The 26,508-nt window shown below is 42.9% G+C and overlaps 1 protein-coding gene across 1 annotated transcript; it reads left to right on the top strand.

Annotated features, from left to right (window-relative positions):
- Positions 1–245: 245 nt before the first annotated feature.
- LOC149289417 (guanine nucleotide-binding protein subunit alpha-11-like) lies at positions 246–24,876 on the top strand. The gene is made up of 7 exons (XM_089490636.1): positions 246–381; positions 12,454–12,638; positions 13,313–13,467; positions 20,974–21,102; positions 23,830–23,959; positions 24,193–24,346; positions 24,686–24,876. The coding sequence occupies exons 1-7, from the start codon at positions 246–248 to the stop codon at positions 24,874–24,876; spliced, it is 1,080 nt and encodes a 359-aa protein (XP_089346762.1).
- The last annotated feature ends 1,632 nt before the right edge of the window (positions 24,877–26,508 follow it).

Genomic DNA, 26,508 nt, shown 5'->3' with positions numbered 1-26,508 from the left:
GCCCGTCAGGAATTGTTTTCGAGCAGCAGTTTAGATTGTCCTAGCTCCGGGGTTTGAGGGAGCGGAAGTCCCGGACACAGCTAACCTGGGAGGGGAAGCGCTTAGTGCCTCCCCCTCCCTCCTCCTGTACCTTCGGTCGGATGCGCGGTGGCCTGTGAAAAAGCTCCGAGGCCAGGCAGTGAGTGAGTGTGTCTCCCCGGGGTGGGAGAGGCCCCCCGGTGCGGGCCACAGTGCCGGGGGAAGGGATGACACTGGACTCCACGATGGCTTGTTGCCTGAGTGAAGAGGTGAAGGAGTCCAAGAGGATCAATGCTGAAATCGAGAAGCAGCTCAAGAGAGACAAGAAAGATTCAAAGCGGGAGGTGAAATTGCTGCTGTTAGGTACAGACTGCCAAATCCGGGCTGACACTGGGCTGGGGATGTCACCCACCTGGGCTTCCATGGTGAGGTTTAATGGCTACTTTGAGGTGGTATTTCGAGAAGCAGCCGAGTGAGCAAATGCAGGTAGTCTCCAGATCGTAGTTAGTGGAAACTCTGACATCTGGAGGAAGATCACTGTCAGGGAATAACAGTGATTGGACATTGTGTCAATGTTAGGGGTACCACACGGGATACTAGTGTCACTACAAGATAAGGAATGGGTGCAAGTGGGAAGAAGTAGCACAGAATTTGTCCTGAGGGGGCCTTGTCTTGACTCACCTGAGCCCATAATATGGGTGAAACTCTGGGGTTGGAAAGTTTAATGTTGACATTAGGGAACAATCTACTTCCGAAATGCTTGTAATTACCTGGAGTAACTACAGCAGAGGCGATGGGATAATAGGTATAATACTTGAGAGGATGTTATGTGCATCCTGTAGGAAGGCACATTTTTCTCGTGGTACTGCTGCCAGGAATGTTTAATTTATATGGGGCTTGCTCCCTTTTGACCCAGAGTTGACCAGTGTGGTAAAGAATCATTTGTATTGGTTTTCCAGTTTTTATATCATATACAAGGAAATCCATATGTGTTTTAAAGAGCCTCTAAATTATATTTAAGTAGTGCCAGTCCTTGCTCTCCAAGTAACAGATCATTCATTTTAGCAACATTCAACAACTTAAAAAAACAAACAAAAACAAAAATTGTAGCAAATATTACCTTACTGCAGAGAGTGTTTGCCGTAAAGCTTGCTTGTCTGTTTTTCAGATGCATGCAATTGGTTATACTAAAAAAAAACCTTTTACTTATACTGCTCATTTTGCTTAAGGTGCAAATTGTGATTCAGGAAGTGCTTTCATCTTTGAGCAAAGGGCTATCATCTCTTTATTTAACCTAGGACCAGAGATTGTGTAGATGTAGAATATAAAATTGTTCACACTTGGTACTCTTTGGGTTAATATGAACGTGGTAAGGCATTCCTAAGCTAGATATCTATTTAGGACTTTCAGAATACTACCACAGGTTTATAAAGCTATTCCCTGAAAAGCTGATGATACAACATTATGGTTGTTTTGTGCAGTCATACAGCTAATAGGGTTTTACAGAGAACATGTTTTTTTACAAAAGCACTGGAGTTGCCCTCTGGCAATTCTCCTGTATGGCTGCAATAGTAAGCTTGGAGCAGGACTCTCACCACCAAATGTATTGGTTTGTCTTAGTGTGTCAATTCTAGTCTTGTCATACCCTCTTGAATATATGTATTATAAGAAGCACCGCTTAATTGTTGGAGCTATATAAATAAAAGATAATAATAATAAGAATTCAATTACAGGTGGAAGTATTTACAAAGTACTTTACTATAGATTATTTGCTGGAGATGCACTGCAGTGTCCCTTTTGGCTGGAAGTTTTGGGGCATGTGTGAATAAATGGCATAGTATGTAGATATCACAAAAAAATGTCAGTTAAAGTTTCTTCTCGGCCTGCTGGCCAGTATTATGTACCGAATTGGCTTGAATATAGGCCGCACCCTAAAAGTTTGGTGCTTTTTAAAGAAAAAGTTTTGTAATAGATATGCTGCCACTCTGCCCCCCCCTCGAGATATGCTGCCACTCTGCCACCCCCCCCTCACGTATTGCATAGATGTCCCCCGCCGGCCCCACAAGACACCCCGGAGTCTGCTCTGGTAAGTCTTGGGGGCAGAGGTAAAACACATCGTGCGGACGTGCCGGCAGCGGAGGTCATTTACGCGCGCATCGCCGCAGCCGGAGAACGTCTGCGCAATGCGCTTCCGTGGGAAGTGATGGCAGGGGAGGCTGTATGAGCGTATCAGAGAGTAGGATGCAGGTCCCCTATATATATTTATATATATATATATATATATATATAACACTTAGTCCTCTGGTCTTGAGGTAAGTCTATGAAGCCTGAAGTATGCTTGGGAGCTCCTTGCTTTGGTCCACTGGGGTACTTAATATATGAGTGTTTTATGGGGTTTGCACAAAGCTACTTTTACTTCCTTGGTTGGTAAGTGCAGCAGGGCACATACAGACCCTTCATACAACTTTATTTTTCACTGCCTAAGCCTATGGGTACTTTCTCAATAATCTTTGAACATGAGCCCCAGTGTTTCCACCCAAGCAGTGCCAGAACAAATTAAGCAATGTATGTGTACTTGGGGGAGGCCTCCATGAGTGACCATCCATGCAATGTCATTATGTTTGGTCAGCAAGTGCTAGGGGCTGGGGACTTCTATGGTTTTAAAAGAAGGTCCTACTTGCCCCTAAAAAGTCTTTAGGGTAAGGAAAACCCTTAGCGACGAAGAGGATAAAGGACTTAACTAGGGCGGAAACAACTAATCGATAATGAAAATCGTTGTCAACGATTTTCATTATCGATTAATCGAATCGATTTTTATCGATTATAAAAATTATAATCCGACCTCAAACAGAGATCGGATTATAACACTAGAATCCAGATCCCCCGCAACGCTGCAGGGGACCTGGATTCCCCTCACTGTCGGCCGGTCTCTCACTTCCGTCTCTCTCCCCTCCCATACACCCCTCTGACTCCTCCCCCCTCCCATACATCACTCTGCCTCTCTACCCGGCTCCGTTACTGACTTCATAGAAGCCTCAGCGTAAGTAAAGGGCAGTAACGGAGGCTGTCTGTGCGCATTGTTTAAACCCCCACCGGCTGACAGAGGATCATCCTCTCTGTCAGCCGGTGGGGGTCTGCATCGCACAGACAGCCTCCGTTACTCACCTTCACTTACGCTGAGGCTTCTATGAAGCTGCAGTGAAAGTTCCTGTCAGTAACGGAGCCCGGTAGAGAGGCAGAGCGGTGTATGGGAGGGGGGAGGAGTCAGAGGGGTGTATGGGAGCCACCCTCCCACACACCACTCTGGCTCCTCCCCCTCCCATACGGCACTCTGCCTCCTCCCCCTCCCATACGGCTCCCTGGTGTCTTGTGAACCTCCGTGGCTGACAGGAGGCAGAGTGGTGTATGGGAGGGGGGAGGAGGCAGAGTGGTGTATGGGAGGGGGGAGGAGGCAGAGTGGTGTATGGGAGGGGGGAGGAGCCAAAGTGATGTATGGGAGGGGGAGGAGGCAGAGTGGTGTATGGGAGGGGGAGGACCCAGAGTGGAGTATGGGAGGGGGCAAAGTGATGTATGGGAGGGGGAGGACCCAGAGTGGAGTATGGGAGGGGGAGGAGGCAGAGTGGAGTATGGGAGGGGAGGAGCCAGAGTGGTGTATGGGAGGGGAGGAGCCAGAGTGGTGTATGGGAGGGGGAGGAGCCAGAGTGGTGTATGGGAGGGGGAGGAGCCAGAGTGGTGTATGGGTGAGTTATAGTGGTGTATGGGGGGTATTATGAATTATAAGGCATATCGATATTAGGCATATCAGGGGGGCATAAAACATATCTGGGGGTAAAAGGTATATCAGGGGGCTCAGTTGCATATCACTGGCATATAAGAGGTATAAGGCATATATGGGGACAGAGTGGCAAGCTGGGGGTCAGATGTGCATAACCGGGGGCAGTTTGGTAAATAAAAAAAATTTAAACAAGTCTTTTTTCTCATAGTTTTTATTAAATATGAAAAATAGTTAACATATGAATTAATATTTACTAATAACTTTGTATTAAAACCTAGTTTGAGAAACACTGTGTTTGGGTTCTTGTAGCTTTTATTATGTCAGTAAAATAAGAATGTGAATAGAGAGAGGCCATTGCAATAAAGAGATGAAAGTGTAAATTGTACGTTTTTTATTACATTATTTTAAATTGAAAAAAAAAATAATTTTTTATCCGATTAATCGAAAAAATAATCGGCCAAAGTGATGTATGGGAGGGGGGAGGAGGCAGAGTGGTGTATGGGAGGGGGGAGGAGGCAGAGTGGTGTATGGGAGGGGGGAGGAGCCAAAGTGATGTATGGGAGGGGGAGGAGGCAGAGTGGTGTATGGGAGGGGGAGGACCCAGAGTGGAGTATGGGAGGGGGCAAAGTGATGTATGGGAGGGGGAGGACCCAGAGTGGAGTATGGGAGGGGGAGGAGGCAGAGTGGAGTATGGGAGGGGAGGAGCCAGAGTGGTGTATGGGAGGGGGAGGAGCCAGAGTGGTGTATGGGAGGGGGAGGAGCCAGAGTGGTGTATGGGTGAGTTATAGTGGTGTATGGGGGGTATTATGAATTATAAGGCATATCGATATTAGGCATATCAGGGGGGCATAAAACATATCTGGGGGTAAAAGGTATATCAGGGGGCTCAGTTGCATATCACTGGCATATAAGAGGTATAAGGCATATATGGGGACAGAGTGGCAAGCTGGGGGTCAGATGTGCATAACCGGGGGCAGTTTGGTAAATAAAAAAAATTTAAACAAGTCTTTTTTCTCATAGTTTTTATTAAATATGAAAAATAGTTAACATATGAATTAATATTTACTAATAACTTTGTATTAAAACCTAGTTTGAGAAACACTGTGTTTGGGTTCTTGTAGCTTTTATTATGTCAGTAAAATAAGAATGTGAATAGAGAGAGGCCATTGCAATAAAGAGATGAAAGTGTAAATTGTACGTTTTTTATTACATTATTTTAAATTGAAAAAAAAAATAATTTTTTATCCGATTAATCGAAAAAATAATCGGCCAACTAATCGATTAAAATAATCGTTAGTTGCAGCCCTAGACTTAACTAATGTACATGTATTAAAAACTCACATTAGTTACATACCAGTGAGTGATCATAGCTTCCTGTTCTTTATGATTACTCCTCCCTTAGAGGTGGTGATTTAAAGAAAACACAATAATGATAATAAAACAGATGATGCTATGCTATAGATGATGATGGAGGCATTTCTCTGCCACAATGTCTTCCTAGTCATTATCATGAATTACCTGATTTGTATGAAGGTTTTCATTATGTCCCTTGCCCCTCTCCCAGGTTCAACAATTAATGTTGGTACCCTGTAGCCATGTCGCAGGATGAAATCTCTTCTGTTATATTCCATGGAACCTTTCTGGCCTTCTGAGTAGTGTGTATATGCTCAGTGCTGCTGTCAGTCTGTGAGTGTGTATATGTGTAGTGCTAGATTCAGTGTGTGTAAATGCATAGTGCCAGTTAGTATGTCTACTGAATTGTAGTGTTTGGCAGTGTAGCCGGTATGTTCTTGGATAGTCCAAGTATTAATTGTTTTTTTTAATTGCTACAGGGCTTTCAGCTTTTAAATGTCTGCTTAAAAAATAACTCTAGGCTTTAACTTACTATACCTTTTAGAGGATGATATGTTTGTGTTTCTTTATGTGGTAGATGAAGGTTTTAGCTTTTGGTTACTGTGGTTTTAGATTGACATTTTCCAAAACCATACCACAAGTTTTATTTTCCCACAGCCCACCACTTCCCCTGTCTTCTGCATATGTGGTGGCTCACTTCCTTGTGAACTGCTTTTATTTCAGAAAGGACTGTTTAATGGCTACCCTCTGACCAAAGTTTCATAGGAAACTCTAATGTGCACCTGACACATTAAAGTCTTAGTGGCTTTATAGTTTGATTTTGCTCACCTCCCCTTTAAGGCAAAACCAAGCACACACCATGGTAGAATTAGTTTAGTGCCCCCAATAGCATTTTTTAAAAAATGCATGTTGGAGTCAATTTTCATGTACGGAAATTGGATAATGTTTTGGGATTTACCTCCTATCTCAACGGCCTCTACTAAAACCAACTTCTTGTACATACTCGGTAACATACCCATTAACCCCTTAATGACAATTGCCGGTCCTGGCACGGCACGGAAAAGCATGTGCTTTACGACAATTGACGTGCCAGGACCGGCACGTCTTTAAACGGGTGCAGAAAGCGATCTACTATCGCTTTCTGCACCCAAAAAGCGTTGCTGAATGCCTCGACCTCGAGGCATTCAGCAACGCCGCGATCGGCACGAAGGGGCCATCTCTGGCCCCTCCACGGGGCGTCAACATCCGCCATACTTTGTATGGCGGCGGACGCCCGTTTTAAAAGCGTTTAGGAGGCGATCGACGATCGCCTCCTAAACTTAAATGGTGTCGCTGGAATGCCTCGATCAGGAGGCATCCAGCGACACCAAACACTAACCTTTTGATGGGCTGTGACCGCTCCGGAGAGCGGTCACAGCCGCAGCTGCCGGCAATCTTCGCCATCAAGGAAGATGGCCGCCGTCCTGTAACAGGAACCACAAATTTTAAAAGTTCGCTAGATAGTCCAGACCATCTAGAGAACTTTGGCTCCACTTGCAGGTTGAATACAGGTACTGCATTCACCATGCAAGTCAATGGAGCCCAGCTTTCTAATCACAGTGTGATTAGTAAAAATAAATTAAAAAATAAAATAAAATTAATAATAATTAGAAAAAAATAGTAAAAAAACAGTAAAATGTAAAAATCATTTCCCACTGATGTCACTATCAGGGGAACCTCCAAGTTGAAAAAAAATTTTAAATTTTTTTTAAAAAAAAAAAAAAAAAAAAAAATATATATATATAAAAAATATATTTTTGTGAGCAAGTCCTAAAATTAGCATATTAGCTTAAAACAATTCTCGCATGGAAAGAGTTAAAATACTGGCATATTAAATGCCCGTGGGGTGTCTACTTTTAAAAAAATGTATGATTTGATGGGGTAAATTGAATGGGCCAGGTTCAACAACGTCCCAATTAACACGGGGGGGGAGGATGGCCACACATCTAATTTCCAATTAGAAAAATGCACACGTACCAAATGTGGCCTTTTAGTTCCCCCCAAAAATGACACACCCATGCATGTGGGGTATCACTGCACTCAGGAGATGTTGCTGAACACATTATGGGGTGTCGTGTGACAGCGGCATATACCAGGAGCTGTAAATTCATACATAAAGTAGGTGTGTGGGGGAAAAATACACACACAAAAATATTACTGCAAACTTTGAAAAAATGCTGGTGGTAAAATATGTGCATGCAAAGAGTTAAAATACCAGCATTTAAAATACCCTGTGGTGTCTAGTTTTGAAAAATATATGGTTTTGTTGGGCACACTGAAATGGCCCGGCTCAAAGATGTACCAAATAGGGCATGGGCAGTGGATCCCAAATGCCAAAGTTCAACATTGAAAAAAGCGCATGCCCCAAATGTGGCCCTTTTGCCCCAAAACAGCCAGGCAAAATCATTCATGTGAGGTATCGCTGTACTCAGGAGATGTTGCTGAACACATATTGGGGTGTTTTGTGATAGTGACATATACGAGAACATTTTAATTCATACCTGAATTAAAATGTGTGTGGAAAACCAAATGCAAAAAAATGACTACCACAAAGTTTGACAAAGACTGGTGGTAGATATGGTGCATGGAAAGAGTTAAAATACTAGCATTTGAAATACCCTGGGGTGTCTAGTTTTCAAAAATATATGGGTTTATTGGGCACACTGAAATGGCCCGGCTCAAAGATGTACCAAATAGGGCATGGGCAGTGGATCCCCAAATGCCAAAGTTCAACATTGAAAAATGCGCATGCCCCAAATGTGGCCCTTTTGCCCCCAAACAGCCAGGCAAAATCATTCATGTGGGGTATCGCTGCGCTCAGGAGATGTTGCTGAACACATATTGGGGTGTTTTGTGATAGTGACATAAACTAGAACATTTTAATTCATACCTGAAGTAAAATGTGTATGACAAAACAAATGCAAAAAAATGACTACCATAAAGTTTGACAAAGACTGGTGGTAGATATGGTGCATGGAAAGAGTTAAAATACTAGCATTTGGAATACCCTGGGCTGTCTAGTTTTCAAAAATATATGACTTGATGGGGTAAATTGCATTGGCCGGGTTCAAAGATACCCGAAATGGCACATGGGGGGAAGAATTACCAGATTTGGAAAAAATGGCTTTGAAATAGCAAAACGCTACCTGTACTTATTGCCCCATAATGGGTAGAAAAAAGCAAAAAAACATAAAAACATTGGGTATTTCTAAACTCAGGACAAATAGTAGAATCTATTTAGCAGGTTTTTTCATTACCTTTTATAGATGAGTAAAAGATTTTTCAACTAAAAGTTAGAAACAGTCATTTTTTTCTAAATTTTTCACCATATTTTATAATTTTTTTAATAGTAAATAATAGGATACAATCAAAACAATGTCATCTAAAGAAAGCCCTTCTTGTCCTGAAAAAAACAATATCTAATGTGCGTGGGTTCAGTAAACGGGAAAGAAGAAAATTACAGCTAAACACAAGCAGCGCAGAAATGTTAAAAAGGCCATTGTCACAAAGGGTACAAAAAGTAAAATCAGCCTTTGTCTCGAAGGGGTTAAAGTAATTGAAGCAGCAGTCAATCACATCACATGCTACATAAATATAACTATTCAAATATCATACAGGTGATTGGCTACTGCTACTCCCATTGATAACCTGTTTAGGAAACATACTTAGGTATGCTCTTTCAGTATAGTCAACTGGGGTAGGAATTAAGTAACGAAGAATGCCTGCTGACTCCAGTGTGTATTAAAAACAATTTAAGAACATAGAGCTGGAGTCCTTCTTTTAATATAAAGTATATTGTATAATATTTTTTTTATAATTCCAGGCACACTTTTACCAACATTACCTGTTATAAACTAGTATAGTTGTTCGCTACAGTATTGTGAACCTTGTTACCTACAGAATTTTTTCTATTAATACCTCTACCATTAATTAATCAGATTAACCTACAGATTTTTTGTGACTTTGTTTTCCCAAAGCAAAATTTAACTCTCATTGACCAATACCATATACTGCTTGCAAGGTGAAACCTGCATAACCGATTCCTCCCGAGACCTGCCATCTGATCTGACAGCATGATGTGAGTGTGTATGTGTCGGTTTACATTGGGAATACTTTGGGCACATGGACAATCATGACAGCTGACTTTAGTTTTGCCAAAATATGTCCTCTTTAAGATGTTAATTGTACGCTATTGTAGCCTAAAGAGGTAAGTAAGTTCAATTGGCAAGAAACTTACGCAAACTAGCGTCCTGGGTGAGCTTCTCTGAGGATCTCTGATTGATGGAGACTCTGAGAGTCATACTGTGTGCTAGGACTGCAAAAACGAATCAATAAAATCGACAATTGAATCGATTTTATCGACTATAAAATGCAGCGATGCGGGGGATCTGGATCTTAGTCTAATAGTCAGACCTCATTTGAGGTCTGATTAGAAGACGGCCTCGATTACAAGATGAGGGATATTCGATTACAAGACGAGGGGTATTTTTCAGAGCATTTGCTCTGAAAAAAACCTCGTCTTATAATCAAGCAAATACGGTATTATGAAAATAATCCTTAGTTGCAGCCATAGTGTGAGCTTCTCTCAGGTAGCCTAGGTATACTTGGTCATGGAAAACACAATTTTGAAACTCAAACTATGAAATTGTATATCTAGTCTTTTTTTTACAGCAACATGAGAACTTAGTGATTTTATGAACAGCCTGGACCCTCCTCTGTTGGCAGGAGCCAGCATCACTGCCTCTATACTGGCAGCTCCAGTGAAATGGTGCTCTCTGTGAGCACTATTACACCTTCATTGTTTGAGTTCACAATTGGGCATTCCCTTCCATTAAGTGTCAATGTTATCACCAGCCAGAAATCACTCAGGAGGCTTTGTCTAGACCCTGCCGGGACCTCTAATCACCCCCCCCTACCCAGGAGCATTGTGATCCTAAATGTAAGGCCATGGAGTCCTGCTTCTAGATGGCGGTGTAATCAGTACAGAGGAGATCAAGGGATAACATAAAGTTCACCAATCTACCAAAAAAACTAAGAGAAAAACAGAAAAAGCAGAAAAGTAGTGAAGACTAAATGAAAATAGTTACCTCACAGTGACATCTCTTAAGATCCACGAAACAGATACCCAACATGATCTCTATCCATGCTATACTGTCACCAAAAAGGTAAAAGGATAAAAATGTGCCCTAATACCCTGTGCTTCTACCACTGGAAGTATAAAATGTATATAGGGAACTGTAATGGAATGATGCTGCCCACCATTACAAAGTATTATGTATGTTGGTTATTACTATGCCTTGGGCTTTTAAAAGAATGCTGCACTTGTTCTGGGAAAAAAAAATATAATTTTGGAATCGCTTTATCAGATATATGGTAAATGTGGCAAAAAAAGTTTTCATTATAGAACAAGTCCAAGGGGTTAAAATCTCACTACTGTAATGCTTGCTCTATTATTATATTGCACAGATGCCTGGATGATTTTCATGCATTGTTTTGCATCCTAACAATGTTGTCTAGGTGTATGGTACCTCCTATTATTCCTACTCTTAGATCTAAATTTGAATTATCCTCCACTAGTTGGCTTCATGGCTTTGCAAGGGCATTTCAGTTCTTCCATCCAAATAAGGGAGAACCAAATATACAGCATCTGTCTCGAATGGTTCCATAGAGTATTTTGTAACTTTCATTTTAAAACCGTGGTGTCCCGTTTGCTTCCATACCCTGTAGCTAAGATTCTTTATGAAAGGAATAAATGACATTTTCTCACCCTCTCTCATTCTTTCACAACATGATATAATTGATGTTGATTTTGGGCCAAGAAACAGTTGCCAGTTTTCTCGCCCATGCCAGTTTTTATATATTTTTTCCAAATTAGGGTTTCTTTCACGTCCACACTTGGCACCGGTGCTGTAATACTCTGACAAGAGCTTGTTTATTTTTCTCCCAACTCTAGCTTCCTTCAGGCATGTGTGCACAATTATCCTGAAGGAAGCAGTGAAATAAGCTCGATGGGGAAACTGATGTGTTAAATGAATATTGACTATTTATTATATACAGAAGATAATTTCACCACATTCAGTTTTGATTTCCAAAGTTCTGTGTGGGAGATTCCTGAAAAGTTTAATCTGCCAGGCATGGATTGAAGTTACCTGGAAACACAACATAGTCAATTCACTCAACAGATTTAAGAAACATTGCTTTCACAAATATATATTTCTGAAAGCAATATTCACACAGACACACACACTTTTATATTAGTGTGTGTAATGTATAGTGGTTGCTAAATTATTACAGCAGTTTGGGAAGATAAATCTAATAAGTGTGTGCTCTTGAGATGACATCCTTGACTCAGCTTAATATTTATCGGTTCTATACAATTTATGCTTATTTAATGGTGTCTACGGATTAATAAACTACATGGATAGTTCAAAAATCCACTTTCATTTTATATATCATGGTTGCGGCTATCTTCTTCTCAGGATTGGCAAGATTACTCCTCTTTTCGTGCAAGCAGTGTTTTCTGCTGTGTAAACTCTTCTTCCCTATCTTTAAAATACTGAATGTAAAAACAAAATGCTTGAGTTACATGTAGCTTCATTATACAAAAGTTGTCGTGCCTTTTAATGTTCAGCTTCACGTACAGCAAGTTATACATTTGAGGTAAGGCAGGAGGGTGTGCTAGGTGGGCCCGACTGGTTCTTGTATGCTGTCAAGCCTTTTTGATTAAGAAGTACCAAAAGCGTATAAATCAGGGGTTCCCAACTACAGGCTTTGAGGCCACAGATTATGTACATCCTTGCCTGAGAACAGGAGTTCCGTGAATTTTAAATTAAGGCTACATTTGGAGATATCCAGAAATTGTGTCCTGTTTGCTGTCCCCGAGTATTGGGGTTTTGGTAACAGAAAAGGGGGGGGGGCAGTCTGTTTGGGACCACCCAAAAGCACCTTAATAAACTGTTGTACAGTTTTTTGGAAACAGAAAATGTGAAGATTGCAAACTCAACGAGCAGGGCCCTCTTTACCTAATTTATAGGTTTCTTTTAGTCTGCCTATTCTAGTCTTGTCATTCCTCTTGAATATATGTATTGTCAGAAGGGCTGCATTAAAATAAATAACTTTACTTTCTGGATTATATTTCTAACATAAAATTAGTGCCAATTATTCTTTCTGCCTTTTGTGTGCCTTCTGGTCAGGTGACCTACTCTCTCTCTTTTATACTTGTTATAAATTAATAGCAAGGCTTAAAGACTTTTGCTTCTGTTAACTAGGTACTGGAGAAAGCGGGAAGAGTACATTTATTAAACAGATGAGGATAATCCATGGATCTGGATACTCCGAAGAGGATAAGAAGGGCTTTACTAAGCTAGTATATCAGAATATCTTCACTGCCATGCAGTCTATGATTAGGGCAATGGAAACGCTAAAAATTCTCTACAAGTGTGAGCAAAACAAGGTAAAGTATGTTGTGTAGATAAGCTGGATGCTTTGTGGTGCTTGGAGTACTGTGGCATGTGTGTGTGTGTGTATGTATTTTAATAGCAAGTTGCTAAAGATTCAAGATTTGTAGTCTACTTAACTGTTTCAATGGGGATATTTGTAAAACTTTATTCATATTCTTGAGTGCTGTTATCAAAAACCCAGCACTGGTCAGTTGGAGGAAGAAGAATGTTAACAGCTTGAGATGTTTTTACTTCTAAAACCATAAACGTAGATGGGAAAAAATTACATGTAGCTATAGTTGTATAGTTACAACTCCCTCAAAGTTCTGGGTTAGTGAGTATATACCAGTGTCCGACAATTTTGACATAACATGACAATGCTTACCCTTAACATTAAAGTATTGGGTATCACCCCATAAGTCACTATCTGCTCTCAATATGAGCAATAAAACAGAACATACCCAATCCTCATGGCCATTTGAAATCCTCTAATTGTGAACATTATTGTTAGCAGACCTGAAGTATTTCTGTCTCTAAAGTCAGTTACAGACGTGATTAAACAAAGGAATGAAAGTTTTGGCAAGAAAAACTTGTTTTTCCATATTACATTAGGTAGACTGTAAATTGTGCCTTTTATATATTAAGTCAGAGTTTGGCCATTGGCATCTTAACAAGTGTCTGTCCATAGGCAAACGCCCAGTTGATCAGAGAAGTGGATGTGGAAAAGGTGAACTCCTTTGAACAGCCACATGCAAATGCAATCAGAAACCTGTGGAATGACCCTGGCATTCAGGAGTGCTATGATCGGCGGCGGGAATACCAGCTGTCAGACTCCGCCAAATAGTGAGTATGTTTTACAAACTAGAGAAACAAAGGCAGATCTGGACTGGCCACACCAGATGTAATAATGTTGCTTGTAGCCACCTCCTGGATACACACAGTGTGGCATTTACGTGAATGCTTGTGATCTATGGGCCACTAGCTGTAAAATGCCATGACTTATTTTGCGTCCTACTCTGCTCATGGCGAGAGCATTTTATGGTAATGCAGTAAAATAAATGTTAGCGTTCAGCTGCAACTATACCAAAGTAGCTCTATAGCGTAGGACAAAAATGTTAAATTTTATGTGCATGTTTCCCTTGCTGTCTCAGTAGCACAGGTAGAATGAAAATATTTGCTAGAGGAGGATATTTAACAGGGAAAAAAACCCAAGGTACAGAATCTTCCACTTTGCTATCTACAGATGCACCAGCAGATAACATATTTTCTTCCTAGACAGGAAGACCACTTCTTCCATTGAACACATAGGCAGACTTATCCTCTCCCAGCTGGTGTGCGTGACTCTCTTTGAGTCTGCCGGGCATCTTCTGGCCTGATTCCCTGTGTCTTACTGTGTGTCAGTTAAAAACCATGCTGATGCTGCTTAGCGGTTAGAAAGAGCCCTTGGACTGCCACAGTTGCTCCTACTTTTCTTTAGCATAGTCTCTGCTTTGTTGGTGTGTTCTTCAGGTGTCCCTGCATTAGAAGTCTGACCCTATTTGGTTCCCTGCTACTGCCTCAGGTCTTCTTGTACTGGCAAAGAAGTTGAATGGTTCTTGTAGAGACTGGTTTTACTAAAGGTGGTTTAGACCATCATTACCTCTTCAGCGACTGGGGTTGCTTCCCTCACAGATCTGGCGTTACGGTCATACATTTTTTGGGTTTTGAGTGTCTAGCTATACGACGGTATATGGTTGTGTATCTGAAGAGAAACTTGAAGCCAATACCTTTTGACCTACAGAGCCCTTAACAACCCTACATCCTCCTGTATCTCTACCCTCCTATCCAAGTACACCCCTAACCACTCTCTGTTCCTCTTGTGACTTGCCTCACTCCTACTGTCATTACCACTTCTCACTCCTGTGTTCAGTATTTTACCCATGCTGTACCCCTTCTGTGGAATTCCCCTTACATCAGACTCATACGCGACTTTCAAAAGCTTTCTGAAAACTAGGGCTGCAACTAACGATTATTTTAATAATCGATTAGTTGGCCGATTATTTTTTAGATAAATCGGATAAAAATGCAATTTTTTTAATTTAAAATAATGTAATAAAAAACGTACAATTTACACTTTCATCTCTTTATTGCAATGGCCTCTCGCTATTCACCTTCTTATTTTACTGACATAAAAGCTACAAGAACCCAAACACAGTATACAAAGTTATTAGTAAATATTAATTCATATTAGGGCTGCAACTAACGATTATTTTCATAATCGATTAGTTTGCCGATTATTTTTTCGATTAATCGGATAAAAAAATGATTGTACATTTTTCATTTATTTAAAATAATTTAATAAACAAATGATGTTAAATACAAACGCAGAATAAAAAAAACAACTGATAAAATGCATTTCTTGTCTTTATTTCCCAACCAGCCCCCCCAATTTATGCACATTTGAGCACAGGCTTGCCACGCTGCCTCCCAGACATGCCACGCTGCCTCCCACATATACCACTCCACGCTGCCTCCCACATATACCACTCCACGCTGCCTCCCACATATGCCACTCCACCCTGCCTCCCACATATTCCACTCCACGCTGCCTCCCACATATTCCACTCCACCCTGCCTCCCACATATGCCACGCTGCCTCCCACATATTCCACTCCATGCTGCCTCCCACATATTCCACTCCACCCTGCCTCCCACATATGCCACGCTGCCTCCCACATGCACATTTGAGCCCAGGCTTGCCGCGCTGCCTCCCAGACATGCCGCGCTGCCTCCCAGACATGCCGCGCTGCCTCCCAGACATGCCGCGCTGCCTCCCAGACATGCCGCGCTGCCTCCCAGACATGCCGCGCTGCCTCCCAGACATGCCGCGCTGCCTCCCAGACATGCCGCGCTGCCTCCCAGACATGCCGCGCTGCCTCCCAGACATGCCGCGCTGCCTCCCAGACATGCCGCGCTGCCTCCCAGACATGCCGCGCTGCCTCCCAGACATGCCGCGCTGCCTCCCAGACATGCCGCGCTGCCTCCCACATATGCCGCGCTGCCTCCCACATATGCCGCGCTGCCTCCCACATATGCCGCGCTGCCTCCCACATATGCCGCGCTGCCTCCCACATATGCCGCGCTGCCTCCCACATATGCCGCGCTGCCTCCCACATATGCCGCGCTGCCTCCCACATATGCCGCGCTGCCTCCCACATATGCCGCGCTGCCTCCCACATATGCCGCGCTGCCTCCCACATATGCCGCGCTGCCTCCCACATATGCCGCGCTGCCTCCCACATATGCCGCGCTGCCTCCCACATATGCCGCGCTGCCTCCCACATATGCCGCGCTGCCTCCCACATATGCCGCGCTGCCTCCCACATATGCCGCGCTGCCTCCCACATATGCCACTCCACCCTGCCTCCCACATATGCCACTCCACCCTGCCTCCCACATATGCCACTCCACCCTGCCTCCCACATATGCCACTCCACCCTGCCTCCCACATATGCCACTCCACCCTGCCTCCCACATATGCCACTCCACCCTGCCTCCCACATATGCCACTCCACCCTGCCTCCCACATATGCCACTCCACCCTGCCTCCCACATATGCCACTCCACCCTGCCTCCCACATATGCCACTCCACCCTGCCTCCCACATATGCCACTCCACCCTGCCTCCCACATATGCCACTCCACCCTGCCTCCCACATATGCCACTCCACCCTGCCTCCCACATATGCCACTCCACCCTGCCTCCCACATATGCCACTCCACCCTGCCTCCCACATATGCCACTCCACCCTGCCTCCCACATATGCCACTCCACCCTGCCTCCCACATATGCCACTCCACCCTGCCTCCCACATGCACATTTGAGCCCAGGCTTGCCACGCTGCCTCCCACATGTGCCACTCCACGCTGCCTCCCACATGTGCCACGCTGCCTCCCACATGTGCCACGCTGCCTCCCACATGTGCCACGCTGCCTCCCACATGTGCCACGCTGCCTCCCACATGTGCCACGCTGCCTCCCACATGTGCCACGCTGCCTCCCACATGTGCCACGCTGCCTCCCACATGTGCCACGCTGCCTCCCACATGTGCCACGCTGCCTCCCACATGTGCCACGCTGCCTCCCACATGTGCCACGCTGCCTCCCACATGTGCCACGCTGCCTCCCACATGTGCCACGCTGCCTCCACATGTGCCACGCTGCCTCCACATGTGCCACGCTGCCTCCACATGTGCCACGCTGCCTCCCACATGTGCCACGCTGCCTCCCACATGTGCCACGCTGCCTCCACATGTGCCACGCTGCCTCCACATGTGCCACGCTGCCTCCCACATGTGCCACTCCACACTGCCTCCCACATGTGCCACTCCGCCTCCCACATGTGCCACTCCACGCTGCCTCTCACATGTGCCACTCCACTCTACCCCCACATATGCCACTGTGCCTGATACGGCTTATACCCCCTGATACACCACTCCATCCTGCCCAGACATGCCACACTGCCTCCCAGACATGCCACGCTGCCCTCCCCACATATGCCTTATATATCGTATATGCCTTATACCCCCAGATATGTCACTCCGTCCTCCCCAGATATGCCTTATACCCCCAGATATCTCATAGTCCCCTCAGAGTCACAGACCTGTTCGCATCACACTGACACCATACTTTTATAAATAAGTACTGAGTTAATCTTCACTGCCCCCAGGATTTAGATTCCCCTTAGTCTGCCCCCCTTTACCTCTAACTGCGCCTTAAGTTAATTTAATGATGAGGACTGAGGGTTAATTTATTAAAGTTAACACTAAACACCCCATTAACCATAACTACCCCTAAATTAACTCTAAATACCCCATCAAACACAACTACCCTAAATTAACCCTAAACACCCCATTAACCACAGCATCCCCTAAATTAACCCTAAAGACCCCCATCAACCACAACAGCCCCTAAATTAACCCCAAACACCCCATTAACCACAACTGCCTCAAATTAACCCCAAACACCCCATTAACCACAGCTGCTCCTATATTAACCCTAAACACCCCATTAACCATAACTGCCCCTAAATTAACCCTAAACACCCCATTAACCATAGCTGCCCCTAAACACCCCATTAACCATAACTTCCCCTAAATTAACCCTAAACACCCCATTAACCATAACTGCCCCTAAATTAAACCCCACCTCCCCTAACTTTCAGCAGCCCAAATATTAATTGTCACAGCCATGTGGTTCTGGCCTTCTGGAAGAAGGAAGGGGGCGGGGCCAGTTGTCACAGTGATTACAGGGAGGGACTGGTAAGTAGGAGCTGCTGCTGTGAGTCACTGAAACGGATTATATAATGAGGGGTATTTTTCAGAGCGTTTGCTCTGAAAAAACCCTCATTTTATAATCGATAAAAATCGATTCAACTAATTGATAATGAAATTCGTTGGCAACGATTTTCATTATCGATTATTATCGATTTTATCGATTAGTTGTTGCAGCCCTAAATCATATGTTAACTATTTTTCATATTTAATAAAAACTGAGAAAAAAGCCTTGTTTATATTTTCTTTTATTTACCAAACTGCCCCCAGTTATGCACATCTGACCCCCAGCTTGCCACTCTGCCCCATATATGCCTTATACTTTATATGCCAGAGATTCCACTGTGCCCCTGATATGCCACTGTGCCCCCGATATGCCTTATACTCCTTATATGCCAGTGATATCCAACTGAGCCCCCTGATATACCTTTTACCCCCAGATATCTTATTTCCCCCCTGATATGCCTTATAACTTCCAATATGCCACTCGCTCCCATTTATGCCTTATACCTCCCTATATTCCACTGTGCACCCTGATATGCCACTCCGCTCCCCATAAATGCCCTGCACCACCCTGAAATTCTCCCTGATTCACACTCTGCCTCCCCCAGATATGCCTCCCTGAAATTCATTATACCCCCCCATACACCACTATAACTCACCCATACACCACTCTGCCTCCTCCTCCCCCTCCCATACTCCACTCTGCCTCCTCCCCCCCCTCCCATACTCCACTCTGCCTCCCCCCCCCCCTCCCATACTCCACTCTGCCTCCCCCCCCCCCCTCCCATACTCCACTCTGCCTCTCCTCCCCCCTCCTATACACCACTTTGTCTCCTCCCCCCTCCCATACACCACACTGGCTCCTCCCCCTCCCATACGCCACTCTGCTTCCTGTCAGCAACGGAGGTTCACAAGACACAAGGGAGCCGGGTAGAGGCAGAGTGGCGTATGGGAGGGGGAGGAGCCAGAGTGGTGTATGGGAGGGTGGCTCCCATACACCCCTCTGACTCCTCCCCCCTCCCATACACCACTCTGCCTCTCTACCCGGCTCCCTGGTATTTTGTGAACCTCCGTTGCTGACATGCACTTACGCTGTCTGTGCGATGCAGACCCCCACCAGCTGACAGAGAGGATGATCCTCTGCAGGAGACCTCGATTCTCTGTCAGCCGGTGGGGGTCTGCACGATGCGCACAGACAGCCTCCGTTACTCACCTTCACTTACGCTGAGGCTTCTATGAAGCTGCAGTGAAAGTGCCTGTCAGCAACGGAGGTTTACAAAACACCAGGGAGTCGGGAGAGAGGCAGAGCAGTGTATGGGAGGGGGGGAGGAGTCAGAGGGGTTTATGGGTGGGGGGAGAGAGACGGAAGTGAGAGACCGGCCGACAGTGAGGGGAATCCAGGTCCCCTGCAGCGTTGCGGGGGATCTGGATTCTAGTGTTATAATCCGATCTCTGTTTGAGGTCGGATTATATAAGGATAAAATCGATAAAAATTGATTCGACTAATCGATAATGAAAATCGTTGACAACGATTTTCATTATCGATTTTATTGATTAGTTGTTTCAGCCCTACTGAAAACCCACCTTTTCCGAGAAGCATGCAACCAGCCATCATACTAATCAAGCCATCAACCTCTACAACAATGCCCATCCAAGAAGTCCTCTCCTATTGTTTCACTCCCCCCCCCCCCCCTTTCAACAACCGGGTAGGTTGTAAACTCACAAGAGCAGAGCCCTCTTCTTTTTGTACCAGTTTGTTACTGCATATGATTTTAAATTATTACACTGATAGGAACATTGCTATGTAATTTGCTGGCACTATGTAATGTAATGCCTGAATATTCTTCTGGCAAGAATCTGTTATGGGGAAGCCAAATTTCCCTGCTCTTGGTAGTGTTTATTGAGGGATCTGCAAACAACCTGGCCCATTTTATTAGCCTTAAGAAAGTGTCTCTGGGTGACTGCAGACTGAATATAGAAGAGTTTCAAAAGGTAGTCAAAAAGGAAGACAAATGCATTTGTCTTCCCCTTTACTGACCTCATGGCCTTAAGTGTCAACAGTAAGTTTCCATGTTTCTTCTTGTTCTAAGTGGTCAGTTATAGATATTTTTTTGTAATTTGGAGCAGAGGTCTACTGTACATTTTTCCACCTCTGTTTTTTTTTTTCTGGAGTCATCCAGACTACAAAGGTGGACAGACACCTTTTTGCCCTGGAGAGACAGATGGGACGTCCTGTTCTTCATCCCAGTTAACATTATCTAAAGCTGACTGCTTTCACGCTAAATAAATGCTATTGATGACTTATGGTGCATGTTACATCTGACATGTCGAGTTTTGGAAGATATTTTCAGACTGGTGTCTGGCTTGGGGGTATTCATTCTTTGGATTCTGATGGTTGAATTTAATTAAATGCTTTCCTCCACCATGCTTTGGGTTGAGGTCTTTGCCTTGTTTTTCTGTATTACGGTCTTGCTAATCATCCATATATCTGATGTTTCCTGGCAGCCACCAATAGAATTTGCCCTTGAGCAGGGGTCAACAAATTTGGTTTGGTTCTAGGAGCCAGCCAAAAAAAATGTATGAGCCAGGCACCGGGAAATTACATTATACACCTGGGTTCAGACTTTGTACAAGGACTGAGTTAGTGTGGCCTGCTGGTGTGCAGTCTCGGGGTATTTGAAGGAGCTGGTGTTTGGGGACCCACTCACAATGTAGGGACTGCAGATTAGTTTTGTCGGGGGGGGGGGCTTGCTCTTACTTTTTTAATTATTTTTTTTTTGTCTTGCGCCTAGAACCAAACCAAGTTTGTTGACCCCTGCTGAAGGTCAAATTCTGTAGGTGGCTACCATCAAACATTAGAATAGTTGGCTGCATTTCTTGGTGTTGTTTTTTTTGTTTGTTTTGTTTTTTTTTCGTTTTTTTTAAACGTTTGGTTCTAATGTTTGGCTTAACATTTTATACCATTCACTGGAAAAGCTACAGGCTGTCATGAACTCAACTGTGTATGGTTTGGGTAATAATTTTTTCCCCCCAGTTATCTGACAGATGTAGATCGAATTTCCAAACCTGGCTACCTTCCCACACAACAAGATGTGCTCCGTGTCAGAGTGCCAACCACTGGTATTATAGAGTACCCTTTTGACTTGGAGAACACAATATTCAGGTAAATGCAATGGTACATGCTACAAAGCTTTTTGTAACAATTTCTGACTTAAGCTATTAGCAATAGAAATACTCATAATAATAATAAGGCTCATTACAACTTCTCCTTGCACAACAAATAGTGATTGATACAATACCAGCACTTTAGTACATTTTAGAGAAGGTACGACTCCAGGAAATGGATTATATGCTGAAAAAAAGCTTTTCTGTCTGACATGGAATCAAATACTGATTGAATCCCAAAATCGGTACAGAGGTCATCTTTAAAAATGAAGTCATACATGAAAATTAACATTTTTACTTCAGGCGAAATATGTTTTGGGTGATGACAGCCTAAAAACTTCCCCTGGCAGCCTAGGCACCTGAAGCATTACTGGATTCCTGTTGACAGATTGAGTATAATGGTGCTTGGTGTGAGTGCCGGTGCATTGCCAAGTATGAGTGTCTGATCACACGATCCGGTATTCCTTTCTGGTAGGTGTTGATGCTGACAATCACTGGAGGAAAGATTGCTCCTTCTACTGGCTGATCGCACACTTGGCGACCACCATGGCTATGGAGCCATACTTGCAGCATGATCAGTGCAGAGGTGATCAGAAGGAAGAGAGTGGAAAAACAATGTATAATGAAATTTATATATATATATATATATATATATATCAAAATAAACTATGTAGTGAGCTCAGTGATGTCACAGTGTATATATTGTGCTCATTGTGTAAGGAGTCCCGATTTTATCACTCCAAATTATCACTGAGACCAGCTCCAAATTTTTTTTTCTTTTTTATGAATTGCCCTGATGTCTGCCCTAGCAGCAATAGAAAAATATAAAAAAATAATGGATGTGGCCCTTTAGTACAAAATATGTATTTGTGGTAATGCTGTGAATGTTGCCAATACACCTGGCATGCAATGTAAAAGAAAACGTGATTCTTTAGACCAGGCCATCTTCTTTCATTGCTCTATGGTGCACTTCTCATGCAGCTACGCAGCCCTATATGCAACAAACTGTGATGCACTGTGTGTTCTGACAACTTTCTATCAGAACCAGCATTAACATTTTCAGCAGTTTGAGCTACAGTAGTTTCTGTTGGATTTGGCCACACGAGCTAGCCTTCAACCACGTGCATCAATGAGCCTTGGCCGCCCATGACCCTGGCATGGGTCACTGCTTTTTCCTTCATTGGACCACCTTTGATATATACTGACCACTGCAGACTGGGACTTCCCTACAAAAGCTGCAATTTTGGAGATGCTCTGACCTAGTCTTCTAGCCATCACAATTTGGCCCTTGTCAAAGTCGCTCAGATCCTTACACTTGCCTATTTTTCCTGCTTCTAACACATCAACTTTGAGAACTAAATGTTCACTTGCTGCCTATTATATCACAACCACTGACAGGTGATATCAGTGTTAGTCACCTGTTAGTCATAATGTTATGGCCGATCCGTATACAAATGCACACACCAATCACTGTAATTGCTTCGGTGAAAAAAAGTGTGGTTTTACATATCCAGATGTAATAAGTCATCTGTTCCTTTAGCAGGTCTAAATATTAGGAGGAAATACATTTTAGAGAGGCAATTATTGCTTCCCATCAATCTGGGAAGGGTTATAAGGCAATTTCCAAGCAATTTAAAGTCCATCGTTCTACAGTGAGATTATTCAAACATTGAAAACATTCAAGACAGTTGCCAGTCTTCCCGCAAGTGGACATCCCAGCAAATTCACCCCAAGGTCAAAGCCTACACAAGTATGGTTTGTTTGGGAGGGTTGTCAAGAAAATGCCTCTTCTCACTAAAAAGAACATGGCAGCACAACTCTGCTTTGCAAGGTTGTATCTGCAGAAACCACAAGACTTGTGGAACAATGTCCTATGGACAGACAAGACCAAAGTGCAGATGTTTGGCCATAATGCACAGCATCAGGTTTTTTCGAAAACCAAATGCAGCATATCAGCACAAACACCTCATACCAACTGTTAAGCACTGTGGTGGAGGGGTGTTGATTTGGCCTCGTTTTGCATCCACAGGCCCTGGGAACCTTGCATACCAAAGCATTCTGGAGTCAAATGTGAGGCCATCTGTCTGAGAGCTAAAGTTTGGCTGAAATTGGGTCATGTAAGAGGACAATGATCCCAAGCACAATAGCAGATCTATAATAGAGTGGTTGAAAGAGAAAACAATCAAGGTGCAATGGCCCAGTCAAAGTCCAGACCTCAACCCTTTTGAAATGCTACGGCAGGAACTTGAGAGCTGTGCATAAACAAATGCCCGCAAGCCAATGAACTGAAGCAACGCTGTAAATAAGAGTGAGCCAAAATTCCTCCACAGGGAAGTGAGAACCTGATGGTCATACAGAAAAGGATTACTTTACGTTATTAAATGTGGTTCAACAAGCAATTGAATCATAAGGTGTACTTAGTTTTTTACATATGGATTCTCCATTTTTTTTTTTGTGTAGACTAGATCATGACACGTAATGTATTGTTCATCTGAGGTTGTATTTAGCCAATTTGTTGACTTGCTAAGGAACAGCTCATTGTTATATCCTAAAACTATAGAATTCAAAGAGGGTGTACTTTCTTTTACACACTGACTCCAGCAATATACATTTACACACTGACACTAGAGCTTACACACACACTCACAACCGGAGTAACATACAAACTATGATCTGATCTGGTTTACACCATGTATGAAATATAACATTTGTTGTTTTATCCTAGGATGGTAGATGTTGGAGGTCAGCGATCAGAACGGAGGAAGTGGATTCACTGCTTTGAGAAAGTTACTTCCATCATGTTTCTTGTAGCCCTCAGTGAATATGACCAGGTCCTTGTAGAATCAGATAATGAGGTGAGTACTGATTTTTCTCATGCCATCCCAAACATTTTAATCCTATTAGTACTACTGGTAAATTTAATTTGCTTAATGACAGCATAGTAGAACACAACCCACTGAGTTTTAAAATGCTTGACTAAACGTCAAACCGCGTATCTCTTGGTTTCTCTCTTTCGCTATGTAGCTTCTACCAACTCTTGTCTTGGCAACGTGTATTTTGACATTTCCCCAACAATTTCCTTCTCTAGAACCGCATGGAGGAGAGCAAGGCTCTGTTCAGAACGATCATTACATACCCTTGGTTCCAGAATTCTTCTGTCATTTTGTTCCTGAATAAGAAGGACTTGCTGGAAGATAAGATCATGTACTCCCACCTTGTGGATTACTTTCCTGAGTTTGATGGTGAGAACTACATGTTGGGAAGGGATATTCTTAGACGTGTTTGTGACATGAATGTTGAAATGCCCTCTGTTAGGCCCCATCTACTGCCTCTAGGCATCCTCGCATCCTCTGTTGTTCCCTCTGAATATGGTCCAAATATATATGTGCATATTATATATAATGCATGCAAGAAAGGATTTTTAAAGATGGTGAGGGTAATGGTAATTACTGGGGCAGTGTGAGTTGGGTGCCTTTTCACCTTTTCTTTATCTGATTGTTACACTTGATTATTTCTTGGCATTCTCTTCTGTGTTTTCCTTAGCTCTTAAACTGGCTCTTTTTCTCTAAATTGCACATCAGGACCTCAGCGGGACGCCACAACTGCCCGTGAATTCATCCTAAAAATGTTTGTGGATCTGAATCCAGACAGCGACAAGATAATCTACTCACACTTCACATGTGCCACGGACACAGAGAACATCCGTTTTGTATTTGCAGCTGTCAAGGACACCATCCTACAGATCAACCTTAAAGAATACAACCTTGTGTGACCAGGATGGCCAAGATTTTCACCTCATTCTCAACTGAAAATATAGCTTTTTTTTTTTTTTTTTTTTTTTTTTTTTTTTATAACTTTCCTTTGACCCCTTTTCTAAGTCTTCTATTGTAGAGCTGGACTTTCTGGCTCTTTTTTTTTTGTTTTTTTGTTTTATCAAATGTATAAACAAACTGCATTGTGCTGCAAGTTTGCCTTTTAATGAGTCATTATAAAGTTGTAACTTCTTTTTAAAGTATCATCATTACAGTGAGATGAGGTAGCAGGAAAGAGGCAGCTCTTCTGCACATTCCCTTTCCTGTCTAAAGTTTCAACCAGATGTAACACTCGCCTCCAAAAGTGTTTGCATAGAAATTACATTTACAATTACCCTCACACTTATGATTTATTTTTATCAAATGTATTACTTTTTATGTCGTTCAAGCTGTTGCATGTTTTAAATGACAGGGCTAAAAAATGTTGTCAATTTGAAATTTATATACACACACACATTTTGTTTTTCACATCACCACAGTGCTCCTCTTCATATACCTTTTTTAATCTTCCTGCCAATCTTCAAAATCTGCTTATTTTTTGTTTTATCAAATGCCAAACAGTTAACTAAGCATGTTTACCCCATTTTAGTTTGGATTGTGGAATAAGTCTTGTGTGTGTTTTTTTTTTTTTTTGCATGATGTCATTAATGACAAGGTGAATTCCTCCTCCTCTCTAGGAAAACCTTGACATGGTTATCTAACCACTTAACAGCAAATGTGATTCAAACTGTGTTATGAACCTGTTCTCTTTTCCTTTTTCATCTGATGTTTGGAAGCGTAATGTCAGTATTGTTTGCATTGCAAAGCCAGCAGTTTTTTTTATAAACAACATCTTGTAACTGGTGTTACTTATGTTATATATGGAATCCTACAATGCTTGGACTTTTAACTTCTGTTTTATTGGTCTTGGTCATGTCCTTTGGACTGCCTCATAGTAAAGTTGTAACATGACACTAGAGTAAGTGTACACTACTGTTGAAATCTCGGCAAATAGCCTGTAGCTTGGTATAATGCTTCTGCTCTCCCAATTACATTGCACATTGAGTTCTGCTATTTAAAGAACTCCAACATCTAATTAATTGTAATTAATTTTGCTTTGCAATACCAAAAGTTACTGCCTCTCAAGTCACAGATGGATACTTGAGTTGGCTCTTTAAAAGTCTGGCCCCAAATTCTTTCAAATCCATATTGGAATCCATTTTCCAGAGACTCCTGTGAGTCTTGCTACGTACAAATCTGTGCATGTATTCTTTAGATGTTAGTACTAGAGAATTCAACTTCTATCTTAACAGAAGCATACTCATTGAATACAGTAAAAGGCAATGAAGTTTATGTAAAACAGACCCCAACATGCATTTAACATGAAAATATGACCAGCATAGTGAGGTTGGCAAGTTTAAATCTGACTACCCTGCATGTTTAGTGAATGCACCCCTTTAAATGAAAGATCCCACCATGTCATTTGTTGGATGGATGTTCACTAAGCGCTGTAGGGATTGTTCTGCTGAAACTTAAGTGTTTATAACCTACAGTGTTTCTGCCCAGTATTTGTAAATGTGCACCAGAAAATGCTTATTATAGTTTGTGTCCCC

The sequence above is a fragment of the Sceloporus occidentalis genome, unplaced genomic scaffold (assembly GCF_023333645.1).
Source record: "Sceloporus occidentalis isolate IW3139 unplaced genomic scaffold, rSceOcc1.0.p SCAF_45, whole genome shotgun sequence".
In the NCBI taxonomy this organism is placed as follows: Eukaryota; Metazoa; Chordata; class Lepidosauria; order Squamata; family Phrynosomatidae; genus Sceloporus; species Sceloporus occidentalis.
Note: the sequence above shows the minus strand (reverse complement) of the source record. Positions and strands in the feature narration are given on the sequence as shown.

Coding starts and splice junctions, on each gene's coding strand:
- LOC149289417 (XM_089490636.1), top strand. CDS start 246: ATGACACTGGACTCCACGATGGCTTGTTGCCTGAGTGAAGAGGTGAAG. Junction 12,639..13,312: donor ACAAGTGTGAGCAAAACAAG/GTAAAGTATGTT, acceptor GTCTGTCCATAG/GCAAACGCCCAGTTGATCAG. Junction 24,347..24,685: donor TTACTTTCCTGAGTTTGATG/GTGAGAACTACA, acceptor ATTGCACATCAG/GACCTCAGCGGGACGCCACA.